Genomic DNA, 22812 nt, shown 5'->3' on the forward strand with positions numbered 1-22812 from the left:
GCACAGGTAATCATAAAGCAAGGTGTAGTTGTATAGAATCTTGGTTAGACCACACTATGAATATTCTGAACAGTTCTGGTCTCCATATTATAAAATGGATATAGAGGCACTGGAGAAAGTGCAAATGAGCTTTACTAGAATGATACCAGAACTGAGAGTCTACACCTATCAGGAAAGATTGAACAGGCTGGGTAAAAGACTGAGGGGTGACCTGAGAGGTCTTTTCTTTATATTCGTTCATGGGATGCGGGCGTCGTTGGCAATGCCAGCATTTATTGCCCATCCCTAGTTGCCCTCGAGAAGGTGGTGGTGAGCCACCTTCTTAAACCGCTGCAGTCCATGTAGTGAAGGTACTCCCACAGTGCTGTTAGGGAGGGAGTTCCAGGATTTTGACCCAGCGATGAAGGATCGGCGATATACTTCCAAGTCAGGATAGTGTGCGACTTGGAGGGGAACTTGGAGGTGGTGGTGTTCCTATGTGCCTGCTGCCCTTGCCTTTCTAGGTAGTAGAGGTCGCGGGTTTAGGAGGTGCTGCCAAAGAAGCCTTGGCGAGTTGCTGCAGTGCATCTTGTAGATGGTACACACTGCAGCCACGGTACGCCAGTGGTGGAGGGAGTGAATGTTTAATGTGGTGGATGGGGTGCCAATCAAGCGGGCTGCTTTGTCCTGGATGGTGTCTGTTTATAAAGATGACGGTGATAGCTCTCAGAAGTCCCATGAACTCAACCCCTATAATTCTTAAGAGGCAGACCTCCAACAGAAAACACGGTTAGATACATTACAAAATGTTACTATATAGGTAAGTATAATTTTTTGGAAAGTTTTGTAATTTTTAAAATAACTGTCACAATTTTTTTCAATACTTAGTTTCTCTATGTACCAGGAATCCAATATGCCAATTGAAAGGAATGTCAAAATATATGGAACTGTCTCACTGGTTCCTTTTTAAAAATTGGTAGCTCATTGCTCATGTTTTATATACCCTTAGTAGCTTTTCATTGGATGTTTATATACTTGCTTTCAATTGGTATGCTCAAGACAACTTGTAGTTTTGTATTCCTGCGGAAAGGGCTAGGAATGTCACATGATTTTAAAAACTACACAACCACAATACTGCCTGCACCTTGAGAAATAATGCAGATGAAGACGGAGTTAGCACTGTAAGCAAATTCTTTCAGGTGCCTTGGCAGTAGGCTCTGGAATTCCTTCCCCAAGCCTCTCCGCCTCACTACCTCTCCCTCCTCCTTTAAGACGCTACTTTGAACCTATGTCTTTGACCAAGCTTTTGGTCACCTGTCCTAATATCTCCTTATATGGCTCAGTGTCAAATTTTGTTTGAGCACTCTCCTGTGAAGCACCTTGGGACGTTTTACTATGTTAAAGACACTACATAAAAGCAAGTTGTTGTTGCGACCTTCCACACTTCCTGCAACCATTTTCTTTAAGTTATTCATGTCAATTTTATGCATGGAAATATCAAACAACTTTGAAATACTTAAAAACCAAACTGCATCATTTGAAGCATATAGTCACAGTACAGCATATTGTTAGATAGGTATATCCTCACCAAGAAGAAAAAAATACATTTATGCAGAGCCATCCATGTCCTCAGGATGACCCCAAAGCACTTGGCAACCAACAAATTACTTTTGAAGTGCAGTAAATGTTACTGTCTTTAACTTCTCGTAACAAAGTAATAGATCAAAGGAAGAGGCTTATAATGTTGCCAAAAAGAGTAGTAAGCCTAAGGATTGGGAGGATTTTAGAATTCAGCAAAGGAGGATCAAGAAATTGATAAAGAAAGGGAAAATAGAATGAGAGTAAACTAGTGACAGATATAAAAACAGACTGTAAAAGCTTCTATATGTAAAAAGGAAAAGATTAGCGAAAGTAAATGTGGGTCCCTTACAGGCTGAGACAGGAGAAATTATAATGGGGAATAAGGAAATGGCAGTTAAATTAAACAAACACTTTGTGTCTGTTTTCACGGAAGAAGACGCAAAAAACTTCCCGGAAATAGTGGACAACCAAGGGTCTAGCGAGAGTGAGGAACTGAAAGATTAGTATTAGTAAAAAAAATAGTACTGGAGAAATTAATGGGACTGAAAGCCAATAAATCCCCATGACCTGATGGCCTACATCCTAGGGTTTTGAAAGAGGTGGCTATAGAGAAAGTGAATGCATTGGTTGTCATTTTCCAAAATTCCATAGATTCTAGAAAGGTTCCCGCAGTTTGGAAGGTAGCAAATGTAACCCCACTATTTAAGAAAGGAGGGAGAAAACAGGGAACTACAGACCAGTTAGCCTGACATCAGTAGTAGGGAAAATGCTAGAATCTATTATTAAGGACGTGGTAACAGGGCGCTTAGAAAATAATAATAGGATTGGGCAGAGTCAACACGGATTTATGAAAGGGAAATTGTGTTTGACAAATCTGTTAAGAGTTTTTTGATGTTGTAACGAGCAGAATAGATAAGGGGGAAACCAGTGGATGTGATGTATTTGGATTTTCAGAAGGCATTTGATAAGGTGCCACACAAGAGGTTATTGAACAAAATTAGGGCTCATGGGATTGGGGGTAATATACTAGCATGGATTGAGGATTGGTTAACAGACAGAAAACAGAGAGTAAGAATAAACGGGTCATTTTCGGGTTGGCAGGCTGTAACTAGTGAAGTACCGCAAGGATCAGTGCTTGGGCCTCAGCTATTCACAATCTACATCAATGATTTGGATGAGGGGACCAAATGTAATATATCCAAGTTTGCTGATGATACAAAGCTGAGTGCAAATGCAAGTTGTGAGGAGGATGCAAGGAGGTTTCAAGGGGATATAGACAGGCTGTGAGTGGGCAGGAACATGGCAAATGGAATATAATGTGGAGAAATGTGAAGTTATCCACTTTGGTAGAAAAAATAGAATAGCAGAGAATTTTTTTTAAATGGTGAGATAGTGGGAAATGTTGGTGTTCAGAGGGACCTGGGTTTCCTTGTACACGAATCACTGAAAGTTAACATGCAGGTACAGCAAGCAATTAGAAAAGCAAATGGTATATTGGCTTTTATCACAAGAGGATTTGAGTGTAAGAGTAAAGATGTCTTACTGCAATTACATACGGCCCTGGTGAAAGCACACCTGGAGTACTGTGTACAGTTTTAGATTCCTTACCTAATGAACGATATATTTGCCATAGAGGGAGTGCAGACTGGTTCCTGGGATGGGGGGGGGGGGGGGGATGGCTCCTGGGATGGGGGGATTGTCCTATGAGGAGAGATTGAGTAGACTAGGCCTGTATTCTCTAGAGTTTAGAAGAATGAGAGGTGATCTCATTGAAACATACAAAATTCTTACAGGGCTTGACAGGGTTGATGCAGGGAGGATGTTTCCCCTGGCTGGGGAGTTTAGAATCAGGGGTCACAGTCTCAGAATAAGGGGTCAGCCATTTCAGACTGAGGTGAGAAGAAATTTCTTCACTCAGAGGCTGGTGAATCTTTGGAATTCTCTACCCCAGAGAGCTGTGGAGGCTCAGTTGTTGAGTATATTCAAGACAGAGAGCAATAGATTTTTGAATATTAAGGGATATGGGGATTGTTCAGGAAAGTGGAGATGAGGTAGAAGGTCAGCCATGATCTTATTGAATGGCAGAGCAGACTCGAAGGGCCAAATGGCCTACGCTTCTGCTCCTATTTCTTATGTTCTGTAGGCAAATACAGCAGTCAATTTTTTCCACAAGCTGCCGAAAACAGCAATAAGATGAACGACCAATTCATCTGTTTGGTGATGTTGGTTAAGGAATGAATGTTGGCCTGAGCACTGGGAGAACTCCCTGGTTGTCTTTGAAAAACTGCATTAGGATCTTTTATATCTTGAACAGGCAGATGGGGCCTCAGTTTAACATTTCATCTGAAAAACAGCAACTCTGACTATGCAACGCTCCCTCAGAACTACATTGAAGTGTCAGCCTACATTTATGTGCTTAAGTTTTGGAATGGGGCTTGAACCCACAACATTCTAACTTAGTTGAGAATGCTACTATTGTAGGGTGACCATATTTTCTGAACAGAATCCGGGGGGCACACAGAGTGAGAGCACGGCAAAGTAGCTAGGCCGGAAAAAGTAGGTTGCGCAGCATAGCGAGCAAAATTATTTAGTAGCCTATATTTTAACAGTTGCACATATACACTACAAATGCAAAACAAACGTGCATACAATTATCGTGGATGTGACGTCACACTATTGAAGCGCATTCAAACACAGTTTATAAATAATAAAATAACACTGTTCAGGAACGTCAGTTTTTCGGACCCAATGTCTATATGGCCTATTCAGAAAATCTCTTTCTGCACATCACTGCTCAAGTCATTTATTTTCACAGATTTATTAATGATTGCGGTGTTATCTACGCATTTCAAGAAGACTGGCATGACGACTTTACTGGTTCTTTTGAAGCGGGTTGTTAAAGCAGCAATTATGCTTTTTTGACACCACCATTTTCATTTTACACTGAATCTCGAATCTTGCGTGTGTTCTATGTCATACGCCATTCAGTCAGCACCATAGCTTTAACTGCAATAGTGCTGTATCAACTATGTTATAGCCAATCTGTGTGCACCCAGGAACATGTGGTAGCTCTGGGGAGGGAGGAGATGGTTGTTGATTTTTGTTATTTTGATGCAAACCGAAGCTGCAAAAAACAGCACCAGAACTTTCCGCCTGAATAATGCGACCCCTCCTCACAGCCTGACACTCACCCACACCATCCAAGGCGCCGGAGCGCATTCTGATCTGGCTCCCGGGACATCCACACGGCCCAGCTCCAACCACTGTTCATTAGTCCGGTTACTAGCAGCCCTTGTTACTCGGACATTCTGGCTCTGGGGCCATTTTCTCTTCATTCGAATTTCACAGGAAAACTGCGCGGGATCCGGAGGCTATCTTGTCGTCTTCTTTTGTATGGTAGTAGCAAAGCAAATCAAATGTCAATATCTAAGTTGGATATCCAGGCCAAAGCTTCCGGAGTAACAGCGTGGCTAACTTGTAGGCTGCCTGCCAATTTCCTCTGATGGCAGTGCTCAATAATGTGCTCCAGGGTCTGATCAGGAGCTCCACAGTCGCATGACTATCCGGCGATTCGTGAGGGGTGGGGGTGGGGGGTCGGAGTATGCGCACTGTGGCCACAGAGTGCGATCTCTGCATAAATTAAAGTCCTTCTAAGTCCACCCCTTCGACTGGTTGAAAACAGAAGATTGTCATCCCTCCCACCAATTGGTACCCACCCCGCTGCACAGCCCCGCCCACTTTATTGGCTGACCGCAGGGCGGCTCAGGGTCACGAGGCTCCTGATTTGAACCCACATGTATTCGGGGACCAGTTTTGTGAACCAGGGACTCTTCCAGGGACATTGTTTGCCCGAGGACACAGTACCTCATCCGAGGAGTGTCCCCGGAAAACGGGGATGTATGGTCACCCTATAATATTGAGACAAGCTGTCATTAATGTTATAGTTCCCAGAATCAAGGTACAATGGTGATAACCTAATCTTTTGAAAGTATGAGTCAGCTGCAAGAGCCTGCCATAAAGTAGATTCACAGTCTGTCAAAATAATGGGCTTGATGTGCTGAATGGCCTTTTTATGTTTCATGCTTTATGTTCAGGGTTCACAGTTTTGGGTTTAAACCAATATACTTAAATTTTAACGGTGGTGTTTATTTTGATACTAATAAAATGCTAAAAGAAAAAATGAAAAAAAACTTGGCTACATATTTGCCTGGTATATGCTTTGCATGTCAAATTTACGATAACAATGGCTCTCATTAAAATTAAATTGTTATTTCCATTTATCTTGAAATAGAGCAAGTGTTCTTTCAATCTGTCTAACAGTGCTGAAACTACCTATCAGGATGCAACAATACTGCACCTTCTTTTAAACAAAACACATATTAATGAACTGGACTTGGGTATATAGGGCATAATTTCAAACTTTGCAGATTGTTTACTACATTTCCAAGTTTCATATAATGAGGCCGATAGTAACAGACTTCAGGAGGACATAGACAGACTGGTGAAATGGGCAGACACATGGCAGATGAAATTTAACGCAGAGAAGTATGAAGTGAAACATTTTGGTAGGAAGAATGAGAAGAGGCAATATAAACTAAATACAGTAGCACAATTTTGAAGAGGGTGCAGGAACAGAGAGATCTGGGGGTGTATGTACACAAATCTTTGAAGGTGGCAGGACAATTTGAGAAGGCTGTTAAAAAAAAAAAAAAAAAGCATATGGGACTCCTGGCTTTATAAATAGAGGAATAGAGCACAAAAGCAAGGAAGTTATGCTAAACCTTTATACAGGAAACTATTATCCGGCACCAACGGGACTGGTGTGGTGCTGGTTTATCAAAAAGTCCGGATTACAGAGAGGTATAGTTTAAAAGGTACGAGAGCTCCGTACACAGTAACAAATCCAGGCTTCCCTGTTGCTTAGCAACATGTGCAGGAACTCCGGCCACAGACCAAGCATCCCTGTTGCTTAGCAACAAGTGCATGAACCCCAGTTACACAGCCACAGATCCAGGAACTGCCACTAATATGAAGTAAAACTTACCTGAACCTACTCCTGAATTTTGCTGGTTAACAGAGAGTTTCCTGTAAAACACTGGTTTGGCCTCAGCTAGAGTATTTTATTCAATTCTGGGCACTACACTTTAGGAAGGATGTCAAGACCTTGGAGAGGGTGCAGAAGAAATTTACCAGAATGGTACCAGGGATGAGGGACTTTAGTTATGTGGAGAGGACTGGAGAAGCTGGGGTTGTTCTCCTTAGAGCAGAGAAGATTGAGAGGAGAAACTCTCCGACGCCTCCTCCTACCTCCCCCTGGACCATGACCCCACGACCGAACATCAAGCCACCGTTTCCAAAACTGTCACTGACCTCATCTCCTCTGGAGATCTTCCCCCCCGCTGCCACCAACCTCATAGTTCCCCAACCCCGCACAGCCCGCTTCTACCTCCTTCCCAAGATCCACAAACAGGACTGCCCTGGTAGACCCATCGTTTCAGCCTGTTCTTGCCCCACGGAACTTATCTCTTCCTATCTTGACTCCATCTTTTCGCCCCTTGTCCGGTCTCTTCCCACCTACATCCGCGACTCTTCGGACGCCCTCCGCCACTTTAACAGTTTCCAGTTTCCTGGCCCCAACCGCTTCCTTTTCACCATGGACGTACAATCCCTCTACACCTCCATCCCCCACCCGGATGGCCTGAGGGCGCTCCGCTTCTTCCTTGAACAGAGGCTCGACCAGTCCCCATCCACCACCACCCTCCTCCGCCTGGCTGAACTGGTTCTCACATTGAACAACTTCTCCTTTAACTCCACTCATTTCCTCCAAATCAAAGGTGTTGCCATGGGTACCCGCATGGGTCCTAGCTATGCCTGCCTTTTCGTGGGCTATGTGGAACAATCTTTGTTCCAGTCCTACTCGGGTCCCCTCCCTCACCTCTTTTTCCGATACATTGATGACTGTATCGGTGCCGTTTCCTGCTCTCACCCCGAACTTGACAATTTCATTCACTTTGCCTCCAATTTCCACCCTTCCCTCACCTTCACATGGTCCATCTCTGACTCTTCCCTTCCCTTCCTCGACTTCTCCGTCTCCATCTCTGGGGATAGGTTATCGACCAATATTCACTACAAGCCCACTGACTCCCACAGCTACCTGGACTACACTTCCTCCCACCCCGCTTCCTGTAAGGACTCTATTCCATTCTCCCAGTTTCTCCGTCTCCGCCGTATCTGCTCCAACGATGCCACCTTCCACACCAGTGCTTCAGACATGTCTTCCTTTTTCCGCAACCAAGGATTCCCCTCTACCGTGATTGATACTGCCCTCGACCGTGTCAGTTCTATCTCCCGCACTTCTGCCCTCACCCCTGCCCCTCCCTCCCGGAACCACAATAGGGTTCCCCTTGTCCTCACCTTTCACCCCACCAGCCTCCACATTCAACGGATCATCCTCCGGCATTTCCGCTACCTCCAAAGTGATCCCACCACCAAACGTATCTTCCCCTCCCCTCCCCTTTCAGCATTCCGCAGGGACCGCTCCCTCCGAGACACCCTAGTCCACTCCTCTATCACCCCAAACAGCCCTTCCCCTTCACCTGGCACCTTCCCGTGCAAGCGGAGGAGATGTAACACCTGCCCCTATACCTCCCCCCTTCCCACTGTCCAGGGCCCCAAACACCCCTTCCAGGTGAAACAGCGATTTACTTGTACTTCTCGCAATCTAGTATACTGTATTCGCTGCTCACGATGCGGTCTCCTCTACATTGGGGAGACCAAACGCAGATTGGGCGACCGCTTTGCGGAACACCTCCGTTCAGTCCGTAAGGGTGACCCCGAACTTCCGGTCGCCTGTCATTTTAATTCACCGCTCCATTCCCACTCAGCCCTCGCCGTCCTTGGCCTCTTGCATTGTTCCACGGAAGCTCAACGTAAACTCGAGGAACAGCACCTCATCTTCCGATTAGGCACTCTGTAGCCTTCCGGACTCAATATCGAGTTCAACAATTTCAGATCATAACCTCGGCCCCTATTTCATTTTTTCCACTCCTTTGCCCCCCCCCCCCCCTTTCCTTTTGTTTCACTCTCACACCTGGCAGCTATCCCTTGCCCTGCCAGTACACTTTACACCCAATCTCAGCCTATTACCATCTCGTCTAGCTTCTAACACCTTTTATTGTCTCTTTTTTCTTCTTTTGTTTCTTTTATTCTTTTGTCCGATCGCAGCCCTGCCTCCGATCTATCTTTTCTTTCCAGTTTTGAAGAAGGGTTCGACCCGAAACGTCAACTCAAATTTCTGTCCATGGATGTTGCCTGACCTGCTGAGTTTTTCCAGCATTTTCTGTTGTTATTTCGGATTTCCAACATCCGCAGAATTTTGCTATCGTACAAGGTTAAGAGGAGGTTTGATAGAGGTGTTCAATATCATGAATGGTTTAGATAGAGATAAACAAACAGTTTCCAGTGGCAGAAGAGTTGGTAACCAGAGGACACAGATTTAAGGTGATTGGCAAAAGAACCAGAGGCGTCATGAGGAAATTTAAAAAATTTTTTTTATATGAACACAGCGAGTTGTGACCTGGAAGGCAATGCCTGAAAGGGTGGTGAAAGCAGATTCAATAGTAATATTAAAAAGAGAATTGGATAAATACTTGAAGGGAAACAAAATACAGGGCTATGGGGAAAGAGCATAAGAACATAAGAAATAGGAGCAGGAGTAGGCCAATCGGCCCCTCGAGCCTGCTCCGCCATTTAATAAGATCATGGCTGATCTGATCCTAACCACCAATCTACTATCACAGAACCATCTCCTGAATCTAACAGAATTAGACACACGAAATAGGAGCAGGATCAGGCTACACGGCCCCTGGGCCCGCTCCGCTACCCACAGGGCCATGTCCGATCCAAACCTGGGCTCATGTCCAAATTCCTGCCCGCTCCCCGTAACCCTTAATTCCCTTTACTTCTAGGAAACTGTCTATTTCTGTTTTAAATTTATGTAATGATGTAAGCTTCTACAGCTTTTTGGGGCAGCATATTCCATGGACCTACCACCCTCTGAGTGAAGTAGTTCCTCCTCATCTCAGTTTTGAAAGAGCAGCCCCTTATTCTAAGACTATGCCCCCTAGTTCTAGTTTCACCCATCATCGGGAACTTCCTTCCCGCAGCCACCCTCTTCACAATCTTATATGTTTCAATAAGATCGCCTCTCATTCTTCTTAGCTCCAATGAGTAGAGTCCCAATCTACTCAACCTCTCCTCATATGTCCATCCCCTCATCCCCGGGATTAACCGAGTGAACCTTCTTTGTACTGACTCGAGAGCAAGTATGTCTTTTCTTAAGTATGGACACCAAAACTGTATGCAGTATTCCAGGTGCGGTCTCACCAATACCTTGTACAACTGAAGCAATACCTCCCTATTTTTATATTCTATCCCCCTAGCAATGAAAGCCAACATTCCATTGGCCTTCTTAATCACTTGCTGCACCTGCATACTAACCTTTTGAGTTTCGTGCACCAGAACCCCCAGATCCCTTTGTACTTCAGTACTTTCCAGTTTCTTGCCATTAAGATACTAACTTGCTCTACGATTTTTCCTGCCAAAGTGCATAACCTCACACTTTCCAGTATTGTATTCCATCTGCCAAATCTCTGCCCACTTACTTAGCCTGTCTATGTCCCCTTGCAGGTTTTTTATGTCCTCCTCACTCACTACTTTCCCTCCCATCTTAGTATCATCTGCAAACTTTGATATGTTACACTCGGTCCCCTCCTCCAAATCATTAATATAGATTGTAAAGAGTTGGGGACCCAGCACTGACCCCTGCGGAACACCACTAGTTACTGATTGCCAGTCTGAGAATGAACCATTTATCCCAACTCTCTGCCTTCTGTTAGATAGCCAATCCTCTATCCATGCCAGAATATTACCCCCAATCCCGTGATTTTTTATCTTAAGCAATAATCTTGTGTGGCACCTTGTCAAATGCCTTTTGGAAGTCTAAATACACTACGTCCACTGGTTCACCTTTATCCACCCTATATGTTACTTCCTCAAAGAACTCTAGCAAATTTGTCAAACATGACTTCCCCTTCATAAAACCATGCTGACTTTGTCCTATTAAATTATGATTATCCAAATGTCCTGTTACTGTCTCCTTAATAATGGACTCCAAAATTTTACCTCCCACAGATGTTAGGCTAACCGGTCTATAGTTTCCAGCCTTCTGTCTACTGCCCTTTTTAAATAAGGGTGTTACATTAGCAGTTTTCCAGTCTGCCGGGACCTTTGCTGAGTCCAGGGAGTTTTGGAAAATTATTACCAATGCATCCACAATCCCTACCGCCACTTCCCTCAAGACCCTAGGATGTAAGCCATCAGGTCCAGGTGATTTATCCGCCTTGAGTCCCATTATTTTACTGAGTACCACTTCCTTAGTGATTTTGATCGTGTTTAGCTCCTCCCCCCCATAGCCCCCTGTTTGTCCAGTGTTGGGATATTCTTAGTGTCTTCTACTGTAAAGACTGATACAAAATATTCATTGTGTTTTTGCCATCTCCATATTTCCCACCATTAATTTCCCAGTCTCATCCTCTAAGGGACCAACATTTACTTTAGCCACCCTTTTTCTTTTTATATAACTATAAAAACTCTTACTATCTGTTTTTATATTTTTTGCTAATTTACTTTCATAATCTATCTTCCCTTTCTTAATCAATCTTTTTGTTATTTTTTGCTGTCTTTTAAAGTTTTCCCAATCCTCTATCCTCCCAGTAGATTTGGCTACCTTATATGCCCTTGTTTTTAGTCGAATACTATCCTTAATTTCTTTACTTAGCCACAGATGGCTGTCTTTTTTTTTTACACCCTTTTCTTCAGTGGAATATATATTTTTTGGAAGTTGTAAAATAACTCCTTAAATGTACACCACTGATCATGTATCATCTTACCTTTTAATCTATTTTCCCAATCCACTCTACTCAATTCCACTCTCATACCTTCATAGTCTCCTTTATTCAAGCTTAGCACGCTTGTTTGAGATCCAACCTTCTCACCCTCTAATTGAATATGGAATTCAACCATGTTATGGTCACTCATTCCAAGGGGATCCTTTACTAGGACATTTTTAATTAATCCTGTCTCGTTACACAGGACCAGATCTAAGGTTGCTTGCCCCCTGGTCGGTTCAGTTACATACTGCTCAAGAAACCCATCCCTAATACACTCAATGAACTCATCCTCAAGGCAGCCCTGCCCAATTTGATTTGTCCAATTAATATGATAGTTAAAATCCCCCATAATTATAGATGTTCCCTTATTACAAGCCTCAACTATTTCCTGATTGATACACCGTCCAACAGAGTTGCAACTGTTCGGAGGCCTATAGATTACGCCCACTAGTGTTTTTTTCCCCTTATTATTCCTTATCGCCACCCAAACTGTTTCATTATCCTGATCTTTTGACCCAATATCATTTCTCTGTATTGCAGTGATTCCTTCCTTTATTAACATAGCCACCCCACCTCCCCTTCCTTTCTGCCTGTCCTTCCTGATCGTTAAATAACCTGGTATGTTTAATTCCCAGGCAGTCACCCTGCAGCCATGTTTCTGTAATGGCCACAAGATCATACCCATATGTAGTTACTTGTGCCATTAACTCGTCTATTTTGTTACGAATGCTACGTGCATTCAGATAAAGAACTTTCAAATATGTTTTGTGACACTTAGTTCCTGCTTTTGCCCTTTTTATTACTTTACCTTTTACTCCATACCTTCTGCCCCTTCCTGGCACGCTCTGGTTTTTAATTTCCCCACTGCTACCTAAGTCTATGACCTTCTCTGTTGTCATTTTTATTATTTGCTCTCTAGGAACCTCCCCCCCACTAGTTAGTTTAAAGCCCTCTCTACAGCCCTAGTTATATGATCCGCCAGGACTCTAGTCCCAGCACTGGCCAAGTGAAGCCCGTCCCAACGGAACAGCTCCCTCCTGCCCCAGTACTGGTGCCAGTGTCCTAGGAAGCAAAACCCATTTCTCCCACACCAGTCTTTGAGCCACGCATTTAACTCTCTAATTTTATTTGACCTAGCCAAATTCGCTCGTGGCTCAGGTACCCTTGAGGTTCTGTTTTTTAATTTGACCCCTAGCTGCTTATACTCCTTTAACAGAACCAGCTTCCTAGTCCTATCTACGTCGTTTGTACCAACATGGACCACGACAACTGGATCCACCCCCTCCCACTGCAAGTTTCTTTCCAGCACAGAGGAGATGTCCTTAACCCTGGCACCGGGTAGGCAACACAGCCTTCGGGACTCTCGCTCTCGGCTGCAGAGAACTCTATCTATCCCCCTAATAATACTATCCCCTACCACTACAACATTGCTATTTACTCCCCCCTCTTGAATGGCCCCCCGTTCCACGGTGCTGTGGCCAGGTTGCTCATCCTCCCTGCAGTCCCTGCTCCTGTCCCCACAGGGAGTAAGAACCTCGAACCTGTTGGACAAGAGCAAGGGCTGCGGCTCCTCCAGCTCTACCTCCTGGATCCCCGTATCTGCCTCACTCGTAGTCACACCGTCCTGTCCCTGACCATGGGCTACATCTGAGCAAAGGAGTGGGATTAATTGGATAGCTCTACCAAAGTGCCAGCACAGGTACGATGAGCCGAATGGCTGCCTACTGTGCTGTATCATTATATGATTCTATGAAAATATATACAATTCTGATTTAGCGCTGCAGATAAAATAAAAATGTAATTTCATAAAAAATGAACAACGAAAACCAGAAATCTGAATCATAGCTCATGAAACCATGATACAGGAAACTTTGGTTTATCCAGAGGTTAACTATCCGGAATGCTCGAGCTACCGGCAAAAATCAGGAGCCGTTTCGTTAGGTTATTTTTCTTTTCGTTGCTTTTTTTTTTCCACCAGTCAGGCTCTGCAAGGTCTCGCTGAAGCTGTTGCTAAGCTACAGAGACGCTTGCAAGGTACGGCCGACTGTTTAGAAGCTGTTCAACAGGGTTTGTTGCCAGATACGGAGCTCAAAATCTCCGTATGTTTCAACATTAGCGCTGGTTTGTCTGGCAGTTTTGATGGGACGGCAACAGCTCGGTCCCGTCGGTGCCGGATAGCACAAAGTTTCCTGTAACCAGATAAGTGTTTGGGAATTTGAGTTATCGCCACATTCCTATTCAAAAATACTTTATTAGAAGAACCCCCTTGGCATTGCTCACAGTGAATCGGCGGTTTGATAATAAGGGTGTAATGCCAAGCCGTATTACCAGGGACTCTAATCTTTCAGCATTGGGTTCTGCCCTGGAATCACTGTCAAACAGTTTGTAAGCATTCCAGAAGAGGACGCTTGGGGTCTAGTAGGACTGAAGTGGTGAATTTTGGAGAGTATGGGAGTACGAGGGGTCACTGGCATCTGGGCATCTGGTAGTATTGTAGGGGGATGGGGCAGGGTCTAATAGCCTTGTGGGGAGGGAACGCATGAGAATGGGAACCAAACTGCTGTTGTCATTTTTGAACTATCAAACCCCCAGTTCCCACCAGTCAGCCTCCTTAACACCTCGAGTCCTCAGGTATCCCCCACCACTTTCGCCATGGTCAGCCATTTCTTATCTTTACAGTATTTAAATGCAAATTTTCTGCTTCTTAAAATTAATGAACGGAACATCACCGGCTTGAAATGCACAACTTCCTGGTATGCACCAAAGAACAAAAAATCAGAAAACCTAGATGATTATTGGTGGGCTTACTGACTTATACAGCCTTTACCAAGAACTTTTCTATAAATAAACAAACAAAAATTACCTCATAAAATACCCAAAGGTTCATCATTTACAGTTTCCACCATTTTACACACATACATATATAGTAAATATAAACAAATTTCTTTAGACCTCACAATCTAATTCTTGAAATACATCAGGTATAATTTAAAGCCTTTATTTGAATTATAGTAATGGTATAGAACAGATTTTTTTAAACTGAATTTTCAATAGCAATATAGTTCTTGTAAACAATCTTTCTTTTCCAACCATTAACAAAAAAAACTACAATGAGAAGTGCTACTGTTCACAGGTGTTGTGTCTGAGCAGTTCATAATAGAAACCAGCACGTTAATAAATTACAACAAATGGCCTGCCTGAAATAATAGCTTGTACAATTCAATCTCCAGTTTACATAGAATATACAGCACAGAAACAGGCCATTCAGCCCAACTAGTCTGCATAGGTGTTTGTACTCCACACAAGTCTCCTCCCATTTCATCTACCTCATCTCAGCCTTTCAGTATATCTTTCGATTCCCTTTTCAGTCATGTACTCATCTAGTTTATTTTTGAAAGCATCTAAGCTATTTGCCTCAAACACTTCCTGTGGTAGTGAGTTCCACATTCTAAACACTGAGTAAAGACATTTCTCTTTATTTCCCTATTGGATTTATTAGTAACTATCGTATACTATGGCCCCTAGTTTTGGATTTTCTCACAAGTGGGAACATTCTATCCACATCTACCCTGTCCAGCCCATTCATAATTTTAAAAGACCTAGCTCTTCCAGTCTTTTCCAAAAAAAAAAAGCTCTCAAATCCTCATAAAATGAGATAGATGCTCCTATCGCTCAACTCCTGTTGATGCACATACTGCATGCTGGGATAGTCTATAATCTTCACATGCTCAGAATGCAGTGGTTCAAAACTCTCCCAAACTATGTTAAAAATATCCAGTTAAGAGGCTTTCGAGAGGGGCTGAGGCCTTGAAGTAAAATCGTGAATGAAGGTTTAAGATACAAAAGATAATTCAGTTGGTAAAATAAGCATTGTTGCGAAATACGTAATCAAAATTATTTTAAATTTTGTTTAAATCCTTATTTTGGACATTAGCAATTTCAGTTACGGAGAAAAACAATGGTAGAAGAAATCTTTGTTGATATGCAGATTTTCTATTTTAAAAGTATGACAGGGAGTAAGATTAATGTTTACAGGAAGTGCATGTTGTACACAAGATTTTTAATGATATATAAATTAACACGTTCTGGCTACCAGCTAAATATTTAAAGACTGATCAGTAGCCCCAGAATAAAAAAAAAGCAGGTTGACAGCTAGGCTGTAAACTGCTCTGTCAGCATGGTACTCCAGTAGAGGTTCCCCAAGTTAAGCACCAATGCACCTCCCCTCCCCCAAAACACCAATACACCCACCCCACATTGCCAGCATTCCCTGGCATAAAGAAAGTTGGAGTTACAGTTAAGTTATTAAAGCCAATGTTAGAGCTGCAAAGCACCTAATAGAAAAATAAGGTGCACTGCCGTGAGCTTGTGGTGAGCTTCACTGGAACAAACTGACCACAGGCGGAGAGGTTAGAGTTGGACGAAGAACTGAAGTGACAAATGACCGTGAGCTTGGTGTGCACTTGTGAACAAAATGAATAAAGTGGTCACCTCTGTCATTCCACAAATGCAAGGGATGCTGGTGATATGCGATGGGTGTATTGGAATTTCGATGAGGGGGGGGGGGGGGGGGGGGGGAGGGGAGGGGTTGCAGTTTGAGGAGAAGGCGGGTTGGTGCTTGGAGTGGGGAACATCTGTTGGACTACTGTGCTAGCGGGGCAGTCTGTATCCTGTGTGTCAGCCTTCTTTTTTGCTTTCGTAGGCTGTTGGATCCTGTTCTGCTTTCTCAACTTCTCCTGTTTGCATTTCGGACCTGCCTTACCCTCCACCACTTCAGCTATTCACACATTCTTGGTCTCGAGTTCTTTTTATTATGCTCCTTTCTATCATTGCAGGTTAATATCACTGCAGGCATTTAACTATCTCCCGTTTTCCTTTTAAGCACTTTATAGGTCATCCTGCGCATACTTCCTCGTGTGTGTTTGTTCTTTTTCTCCCCCTTCCCTTTGTTCTGATCCTTTTAAATACTGTTCCTCTTTTGTTTTTTCCTGTTCTGATAGAGTTGCAACTCAAAAGTTAACTTGTCTCTTTCCTCCACAGATACTACAGAAGAACAGGAGTAGGCTATTCAGCCCCTCGAGTCTATTCCACCATTCAATTAGATCCCAATTTCACTCCTGAATGGCCTGCTGAGTGTTTCCATTTTTTCAGCTTTTGTAAAAGCATGTTTCAAGAGGAATGTCCTTGCATATTGATCTAAGAAATGGGCACTATATGTTTAGAACAAGTTCTAACTTTCCCTTGTGGGTCCTGCCCTACTATGAAAACTATGAAAAGGCACTTCCGCAAAGAATTGTTCTATGTACCATATTAGAGAGTCAATAATAGGTAAAGCAGAAGTTGGATTTTACCCAGTGAAGAATGGGAAATATTCTTCCATACCAGAAAAGGAATAATTCACTTTTTGGCCTTACCTTCAATTTCCTTCTTGCATTAAATTTTCTTAGCTGTTCCACAGTTTCTGGAAGGTGTATTTTGTATGCGTAACGATCTCGTTCCTGAAATATATTACATATGATTTAAAATCTTTAGTGTATCACAGTAAGTAAATAAATTACAACTGGTTGTTCTTGATGGGGCCAATAAAGTTAACTTACACTGGGAAGTTAAGTAGTTATCTTATACACGATTTTCTCCTAAACTCTCATTGTGACTGAGCTCCTCTGAGCTGAAATTTAATAGCTTTTAGTGTGCTAGTTGCTCTAAGTTATTACTATTCTGATCAGATGGTCTCAAATTTGCCCTCGGTTTTCTAACGCAGGAGTGGAATAAAATACTCAAAACTATGAAAAGGCACTTCTGCAAAGAATTGTTCTATGTACCATATTAGACAGTCAATAATAGGCACCAATACTACATTACTGAAAGTATCCCTAATTGTTGGACCAATTGTAAATAGTTTATCCATTGTACTAAAAACTAAATCCACAAATTGTAATTGGGAAATAATCTCATGACCAATTAGGTGAGACAAAAATTGTTTTCCAAAAATATCCATGTGAATGGCACCTTTACTGCATAAAAAGACGTCTGTGTCTAAACTGGAACACCGATTCGAGATGAATAATTAAAAAAAAAAATCACCTTGAGCCAAGGATGGTTGAGTGCCTCATAAACAGTTATCCTTTCTGCAGGGTCCAACATGAGCATACGACGGACCAAATCCTTTGCGCTCTCCGAGATATGAACCCATTGCCTAGGGTTCATCTATAATGAAAAGAATTGAAACACTCAGCTGACATTGCGACTCTGCCATCATTAACAGTAAAAGTGCACTTTCCTGTCATCTCTTCCATTCAATAGTTACACAAATATCATTCTCATAACTACACTCGTAACATGTTGGACAATAGGAAAGTTGTAAATTGTGAAAAGATATTGGCCTGGAATTCGCTCGCCGCTGACCTCGAAGAAAGCTGCCCACAAAGGTCTAGCGATCTCTGTGGCGTGAATTTCAGCTCTCCCGACTTTAGTTTGAATCTAGTGCAAAATCAAGTGAAACTCCATCATCCAGCAACAGTGATGTCATCAAGCAGGCTGAGCAGCCAATCACATTGAAGAATTTTCAGACAGCAAACCAGAAAGTAAAATGCACAGATTCTAATTTACTTTTTATAAATTTTACAAGAGAAAAATAAATTTTGGGACATACACAACAGTAAGGTAGAAGCTGAAATATCAAACAAACTTTTTAAAAAGAATTATATTAAAAGCCATGTCATTTTTAATCATTTTAATGGAAAATATGTCATTCCACAAATATAAAATTAGTTTTTCAGGGCCAGCACAGTTGTTCAGCAGTCAATACACAGTTAAAAACCCCAGTTAACACCTCTTTCAACAAGGCTTAACTTTTTCCAGGGGTTGGGGGGGGGGGGGGGGGGTTAACAGCGATATTCCAGAGTAATGGGGGAAGTTTTCATCAGGAACTGTGATTTGAATTGACTGCCGGCTCTGGTGAGTTCCATAGTGTAACCTGTGGCGGAGCAGGGAATGCCTGACTGCAATTTCTGGATTTTCGCATTTATCTGCACATGCGCAAAATCCTGAAGTTACTGTCAGTTTCAGAGGGGTAATGACGGCGAACGCTGACAGTTTCTCCGTCATTACCACCGCAAAATCTGGGCCATTATTTTTAACAGCTGCATGAATAATAAAGGAAAAACATAGTTAAGTGGTAATGAGAATCTTGAGACACAAAAATAATGAAAAGAATAAACAAAGCATATCTGCATCAGTGTTTGGTGGAGTAACTCAGAGGTAGTGGATGCTATGAGTCACAAAAATTCAGGTTTACCTTATGTTTTCCTTTAATAATAGCATCAAACAATCTTTCCTTTGTTCCATAAAATGGCAAACAACCACTAAGAAGAATAAAAAGTATCACTCCGCAACCCCAAACATCAACTGGTTTTCCATACGGTTCTCTTTTGACAACTTCTGGTGCCATGAAATGTGGCGTTCCTACACGACCTAAGTAGAAACATAAAAAAAAGTGAAGGCCAACTTTGAAAGCCATGTCATTTACATCACGAGTCCCTTTGAAACAACAGGCATAGTGTCAGCTTGGAATCACTCAAGTGTTGATCAAAGATGGAAAGAGAAGGAATAACGCAGAACACTGTTATTGCTATCTAGTATCGGAGTCGATTCTAATAGAACATCTAACATAACATGGTGACAATAATGATGATTTTCTTTTATTTGTCAAAGGATTGTGGCAATCTAAACCAGCTTTTGCCAGGGACTACGAGAAGTACAACATAAAATATGGCCTACAAATTATTAAGAGTAGAGGCACAGTTTGATAGTGCAGATAAATGGCTGATTTCCACTATAACTAACCATGGATATTTGATTTCAGTAATCCAAAAGAATGGCCAAGAAGCATAAACCAAATTGAAAGATTTAGAATTGCTTCAGACTTAGACTAGAAAAATGAACTGAAGTAGATTAATACGGTAATGACCCGGATATTCCGATTCCTACAGGTGTGTACGCGCTGTGTACCCACCCGTAGGGACATCGGAAATGCCGCTTTCAGGCATGCACAGCGCATGTGCTGAAAACCGGCATTTCCGATCTGTCAAGAATGGTCTTGACAGATCCTCCGGCTGCCCTGGAGAAGGGCCTCCATGGGCGGATAGTTCCGCTTTTTGGAGGCCCTCCACCCGCAGAAAACCCTTACAATTCTTACGCCTGGTAAAAGCAGGCGTAAGGCCTGCTTTTACCAGGATATGGTGTGAAGATGCCGGTGTTGGACTGGGGTGGACAAATGTAAGAAGTCACACAACACCAGGTTACAGTCCAACAGTTTTATTTGAAATCACAAGCTTTCGGAGTGCTGCTCCTTCGTCAGGTGAAGTGGAGAGATGCCTATAGACACAGATTATATAGTCAGAGAATAATGCCACATAATTACAGGTAATCTTTCTAACTGCCATTTATCACACCTCGGCAGAGAGATAATCACAGCAATCAAAGGTGTGAATGGTGTCCAAACAGGTCAGTCAGGAAAACATTACATCAAAGAACAATGAGGTGGGGTCACAAGGGGTAAAATGTTGCAGATGCTGGGGTCTGTATGAAAAACAAAAAACAGACAAAAAACATTTTCTTTGCTGGAAATCACAGCAGATCCGGCCGCATTTGTGTAGAGAGAACAAGCCAACGACTACTCGAGTCTGGATGATCCTACGTCAGGTGGGGTTACGTGTAACGTGACATGAACCCAAGATCCCGGTTGAGGCCGTCCTCATGAGTGCGGAACTTGGCTATCAGTTTCTGCTCTACGATTTTGCGTTGTCGTGTGTCTCGAAGGCCGCCTTGGAGAATGCTTACCCGAAGATCGGAGGCTGAATGTCCTTGACTGCTGAAGTGTTCCCACCATCAAACTCACCATGGACCATATCTCAGAATCGGTTTCATTCTTGGACACACGAATCTCCATCAAAGACGAACACCTCAGCACTTCACTCTACCGCAAGCCCACGGACAACCTCAGGATGCTCCACTTCTCCAGCTTCCACCCTAACCACGTTAAAGAAGCCATCCCCTATGGACAAGCCCTGCAAATACACAGGATCTGCTCAGACGAGGAGGATCTGCTCAGACGAGGAGGAACGCAATGGACACCTACAGACGCTGAAAGACACCCTCGTAAGAATGGGATAGGACGCTCGACTCGTCGATCGACAGTTCCGACGTGCCACAGCAAAAAATCGCATAGACCTCCTCAGAAGACAAATACGGGACACAACCAACAGAGTACCCTTCATCGTCCAGTACTTCCCCAGAGCGGAGAAACTACACCATGCTCTTCGCAGCCTTCAACATGTCATCGATGACAACGAACACCTCGCTAAGGCCAACCTCACACCTCCACTACTCGCCTTCAAACAGCCGCCTAACCTCAAACAGACCATTGTTCGCAGCAAATTACCCAGCTTTCAGGAGAACAGCGACCACCACACCACACAACCCTGCCATGGCAACCTCTGCAAGAAATGCCAGATCATCAACACAGATACCATCATCACACGAGGACACCACCCACATGGTACATACTCATGTGACTCGGCCAACATTGTCTACCTCATACGTTGCAGGAAAGGATGCCCCGGAGCATGGTACATCGGCGAGACCATGCAGACACTGCGACAACAGATGAACGGACACCGCGCAACAATCGCCAGGCAGGAGTGTTCCCGCCCAGTCGGGGAACACTTCAGCAGTCAAGGACATTCAGCCTCTGATCTTCGGGTAAGCATTCTCCAAGGCGGCCTTCGAGACACACGACAACGCAAAATCGTAGAGCAGAAACTGATAGCCAAGTTCCGCACTCATGAGGACGGCCTCAACCGGGATTTTGGGTTCATGTCACGCTACACGTAACCCCACCTGACGTAGGGTCATCCAGACTCGAGTCGTCGTTGGCTTGTTCTCTCTACACAAATGCGGCCGGATCTGCTGTGATTTCCAGCAAAGAAAATGTTTTTTGTCTGTTTTTTGTTTTTCCATACAGACCCCAGCATCTGCAACATTTGACCCCTTGTCACCCCACCTCATTGTTCTTTGATGTAATGTTTTCCTGACTGACCTGTTTGGACACCATTCACACCTTTGATTGCTGTGATTATCTCTCTGCCGAGGTGTGATAAATGGCAGTTAGAAAGATTACCTGTAATCATCTGGCATTATTCTCTGACTATAAAATCTGTGTCTATAGGCATCTCTCCACTTCTCCCGACGAAGGAGCAGCGCTCCGAAAGCTTGTGATTGCAAATAAAACTGTTGGACTGTAACCTGGTGTTGTGTGACTTCTTACATTTGTTTACCAGGATAGGAGTTCAAATTTTTTTTTAATGTTTCAACCGATTTATCATTTATAAAAATACTTTAAAAAAGGGTAAGTTTATTTTTAGCTCCGTAAAATACTTTTCCTTTTTCCAAAAAAATTTATTTGTTTAAATTTAATTTATTGTAATTTCAAGTCATTTAAAAAATGTGTTTTTAACAAAAAAAAAGTATTTAAAGTTTAACTATGTTTTTTCATTGATCTCCATTCATATATTTGACAGGTCTTCCTGTCAAACGTATGAAGGGAGATTCCCTTCTGTGATTGGCTCCCCATGGCACACGCGATCCCAGGGACGCTGCGAACTACCTGCGCCTCTGGGATACATGGGCGCTGCGCACTTCAAGTTTGGAGAGGCCCAGGAGCGGAAGTGCGCGCGTCCCGGGAGCCCTCAGGTAAGGGCGCAGATTTTTCCAGATCGCAGGCCTCCGCATGGGCCAATATATCCAATAGATGAAGTAGCTAGGGATATTTTGTGCATTTTTCAACTTGCTGAGAGTGACTTTGGAAATTATAAATAGGCACTAGAGTGGGAAAAAAACTGTGAAAATGGAAAGAAAATCAAATCCATGGACAGTTTTGTTGCAACTTTATACTGTCTTTTTGACCACTGGTTATGATACTTAGTATGAGAAGATAACTGACTTGACTGTAATGGGACTATGAGACGAGATACTGTAAGAGGTTGCAGTAAGACCCTAAATTATCCATTGATAAAGCAAGAACTCAAGTGATGTAATTAAGCAGCAACAGAAATAATCAGGCAGCAAGGAGAGCAAATACAGGTTGGTTGAAAATGTTGGGGAGATTACAACAGACTGGGCAAACACTCCACAAAAGTACAATTCCAAGTGTAACTAAAAAAGAGAAAAAAAGTCAGAAAGAACGAACCTGTGTAAGTTGTAGGAGATTGCAAGTACATCCCAAACACCGATGCCCTACTAG

General features: G+C 43.1%; 1 protein-coding gene across 16 annotated transcripts in view; it reads right to left on the minus strand.

The window, feature by feature from the left end:
- Nucleotides 1-22812, minus strand: part of caska (calcium/calmodulin-dependent serine protein kinase a) — a 540018-nt gene that overhangs the window by 225036 nt on the left and 292170 nt on the right. For all 16 annotated transcript variants that reach the window (XM_086006664.1, XM_086006672.1, XM_086006668.1 and 13 more), the window contains 3 exons: nucleotides 18808-18983; nucleotides 17595-17717; nucleotides 16925-17008 (listed from right to left, as the gene is read on the minus strand). In XM_086006664.1, the coding sequence (XP_085862790.1) occupies nucleotides 16925-17008; nucleotides 17595-17717; nucleotides 18808-18983 (383 nt within the window). The remainder of the gene's footprint in view (nucleotides 1-16924; nucleotides 17009-17594; nucleotides 17718-18807; nucleotides 18984-22812) is intronic.

The sequence above is a fragment of the Somniosus microcephalus genome, chromosome 14, assembly GCF_052327205.1.
Source record: "Somniosus microcephalus isolate GS21.2 chromosome 14, FLI_Smic_1.0, whole genome shotgun sequence".
Lineage (NCBI taxonomy): Eukaryota > Metazoa > Chordata > Chondrichthyes > Squaliformes > Somniosidae > Somniosus > Somniosus microcephalus.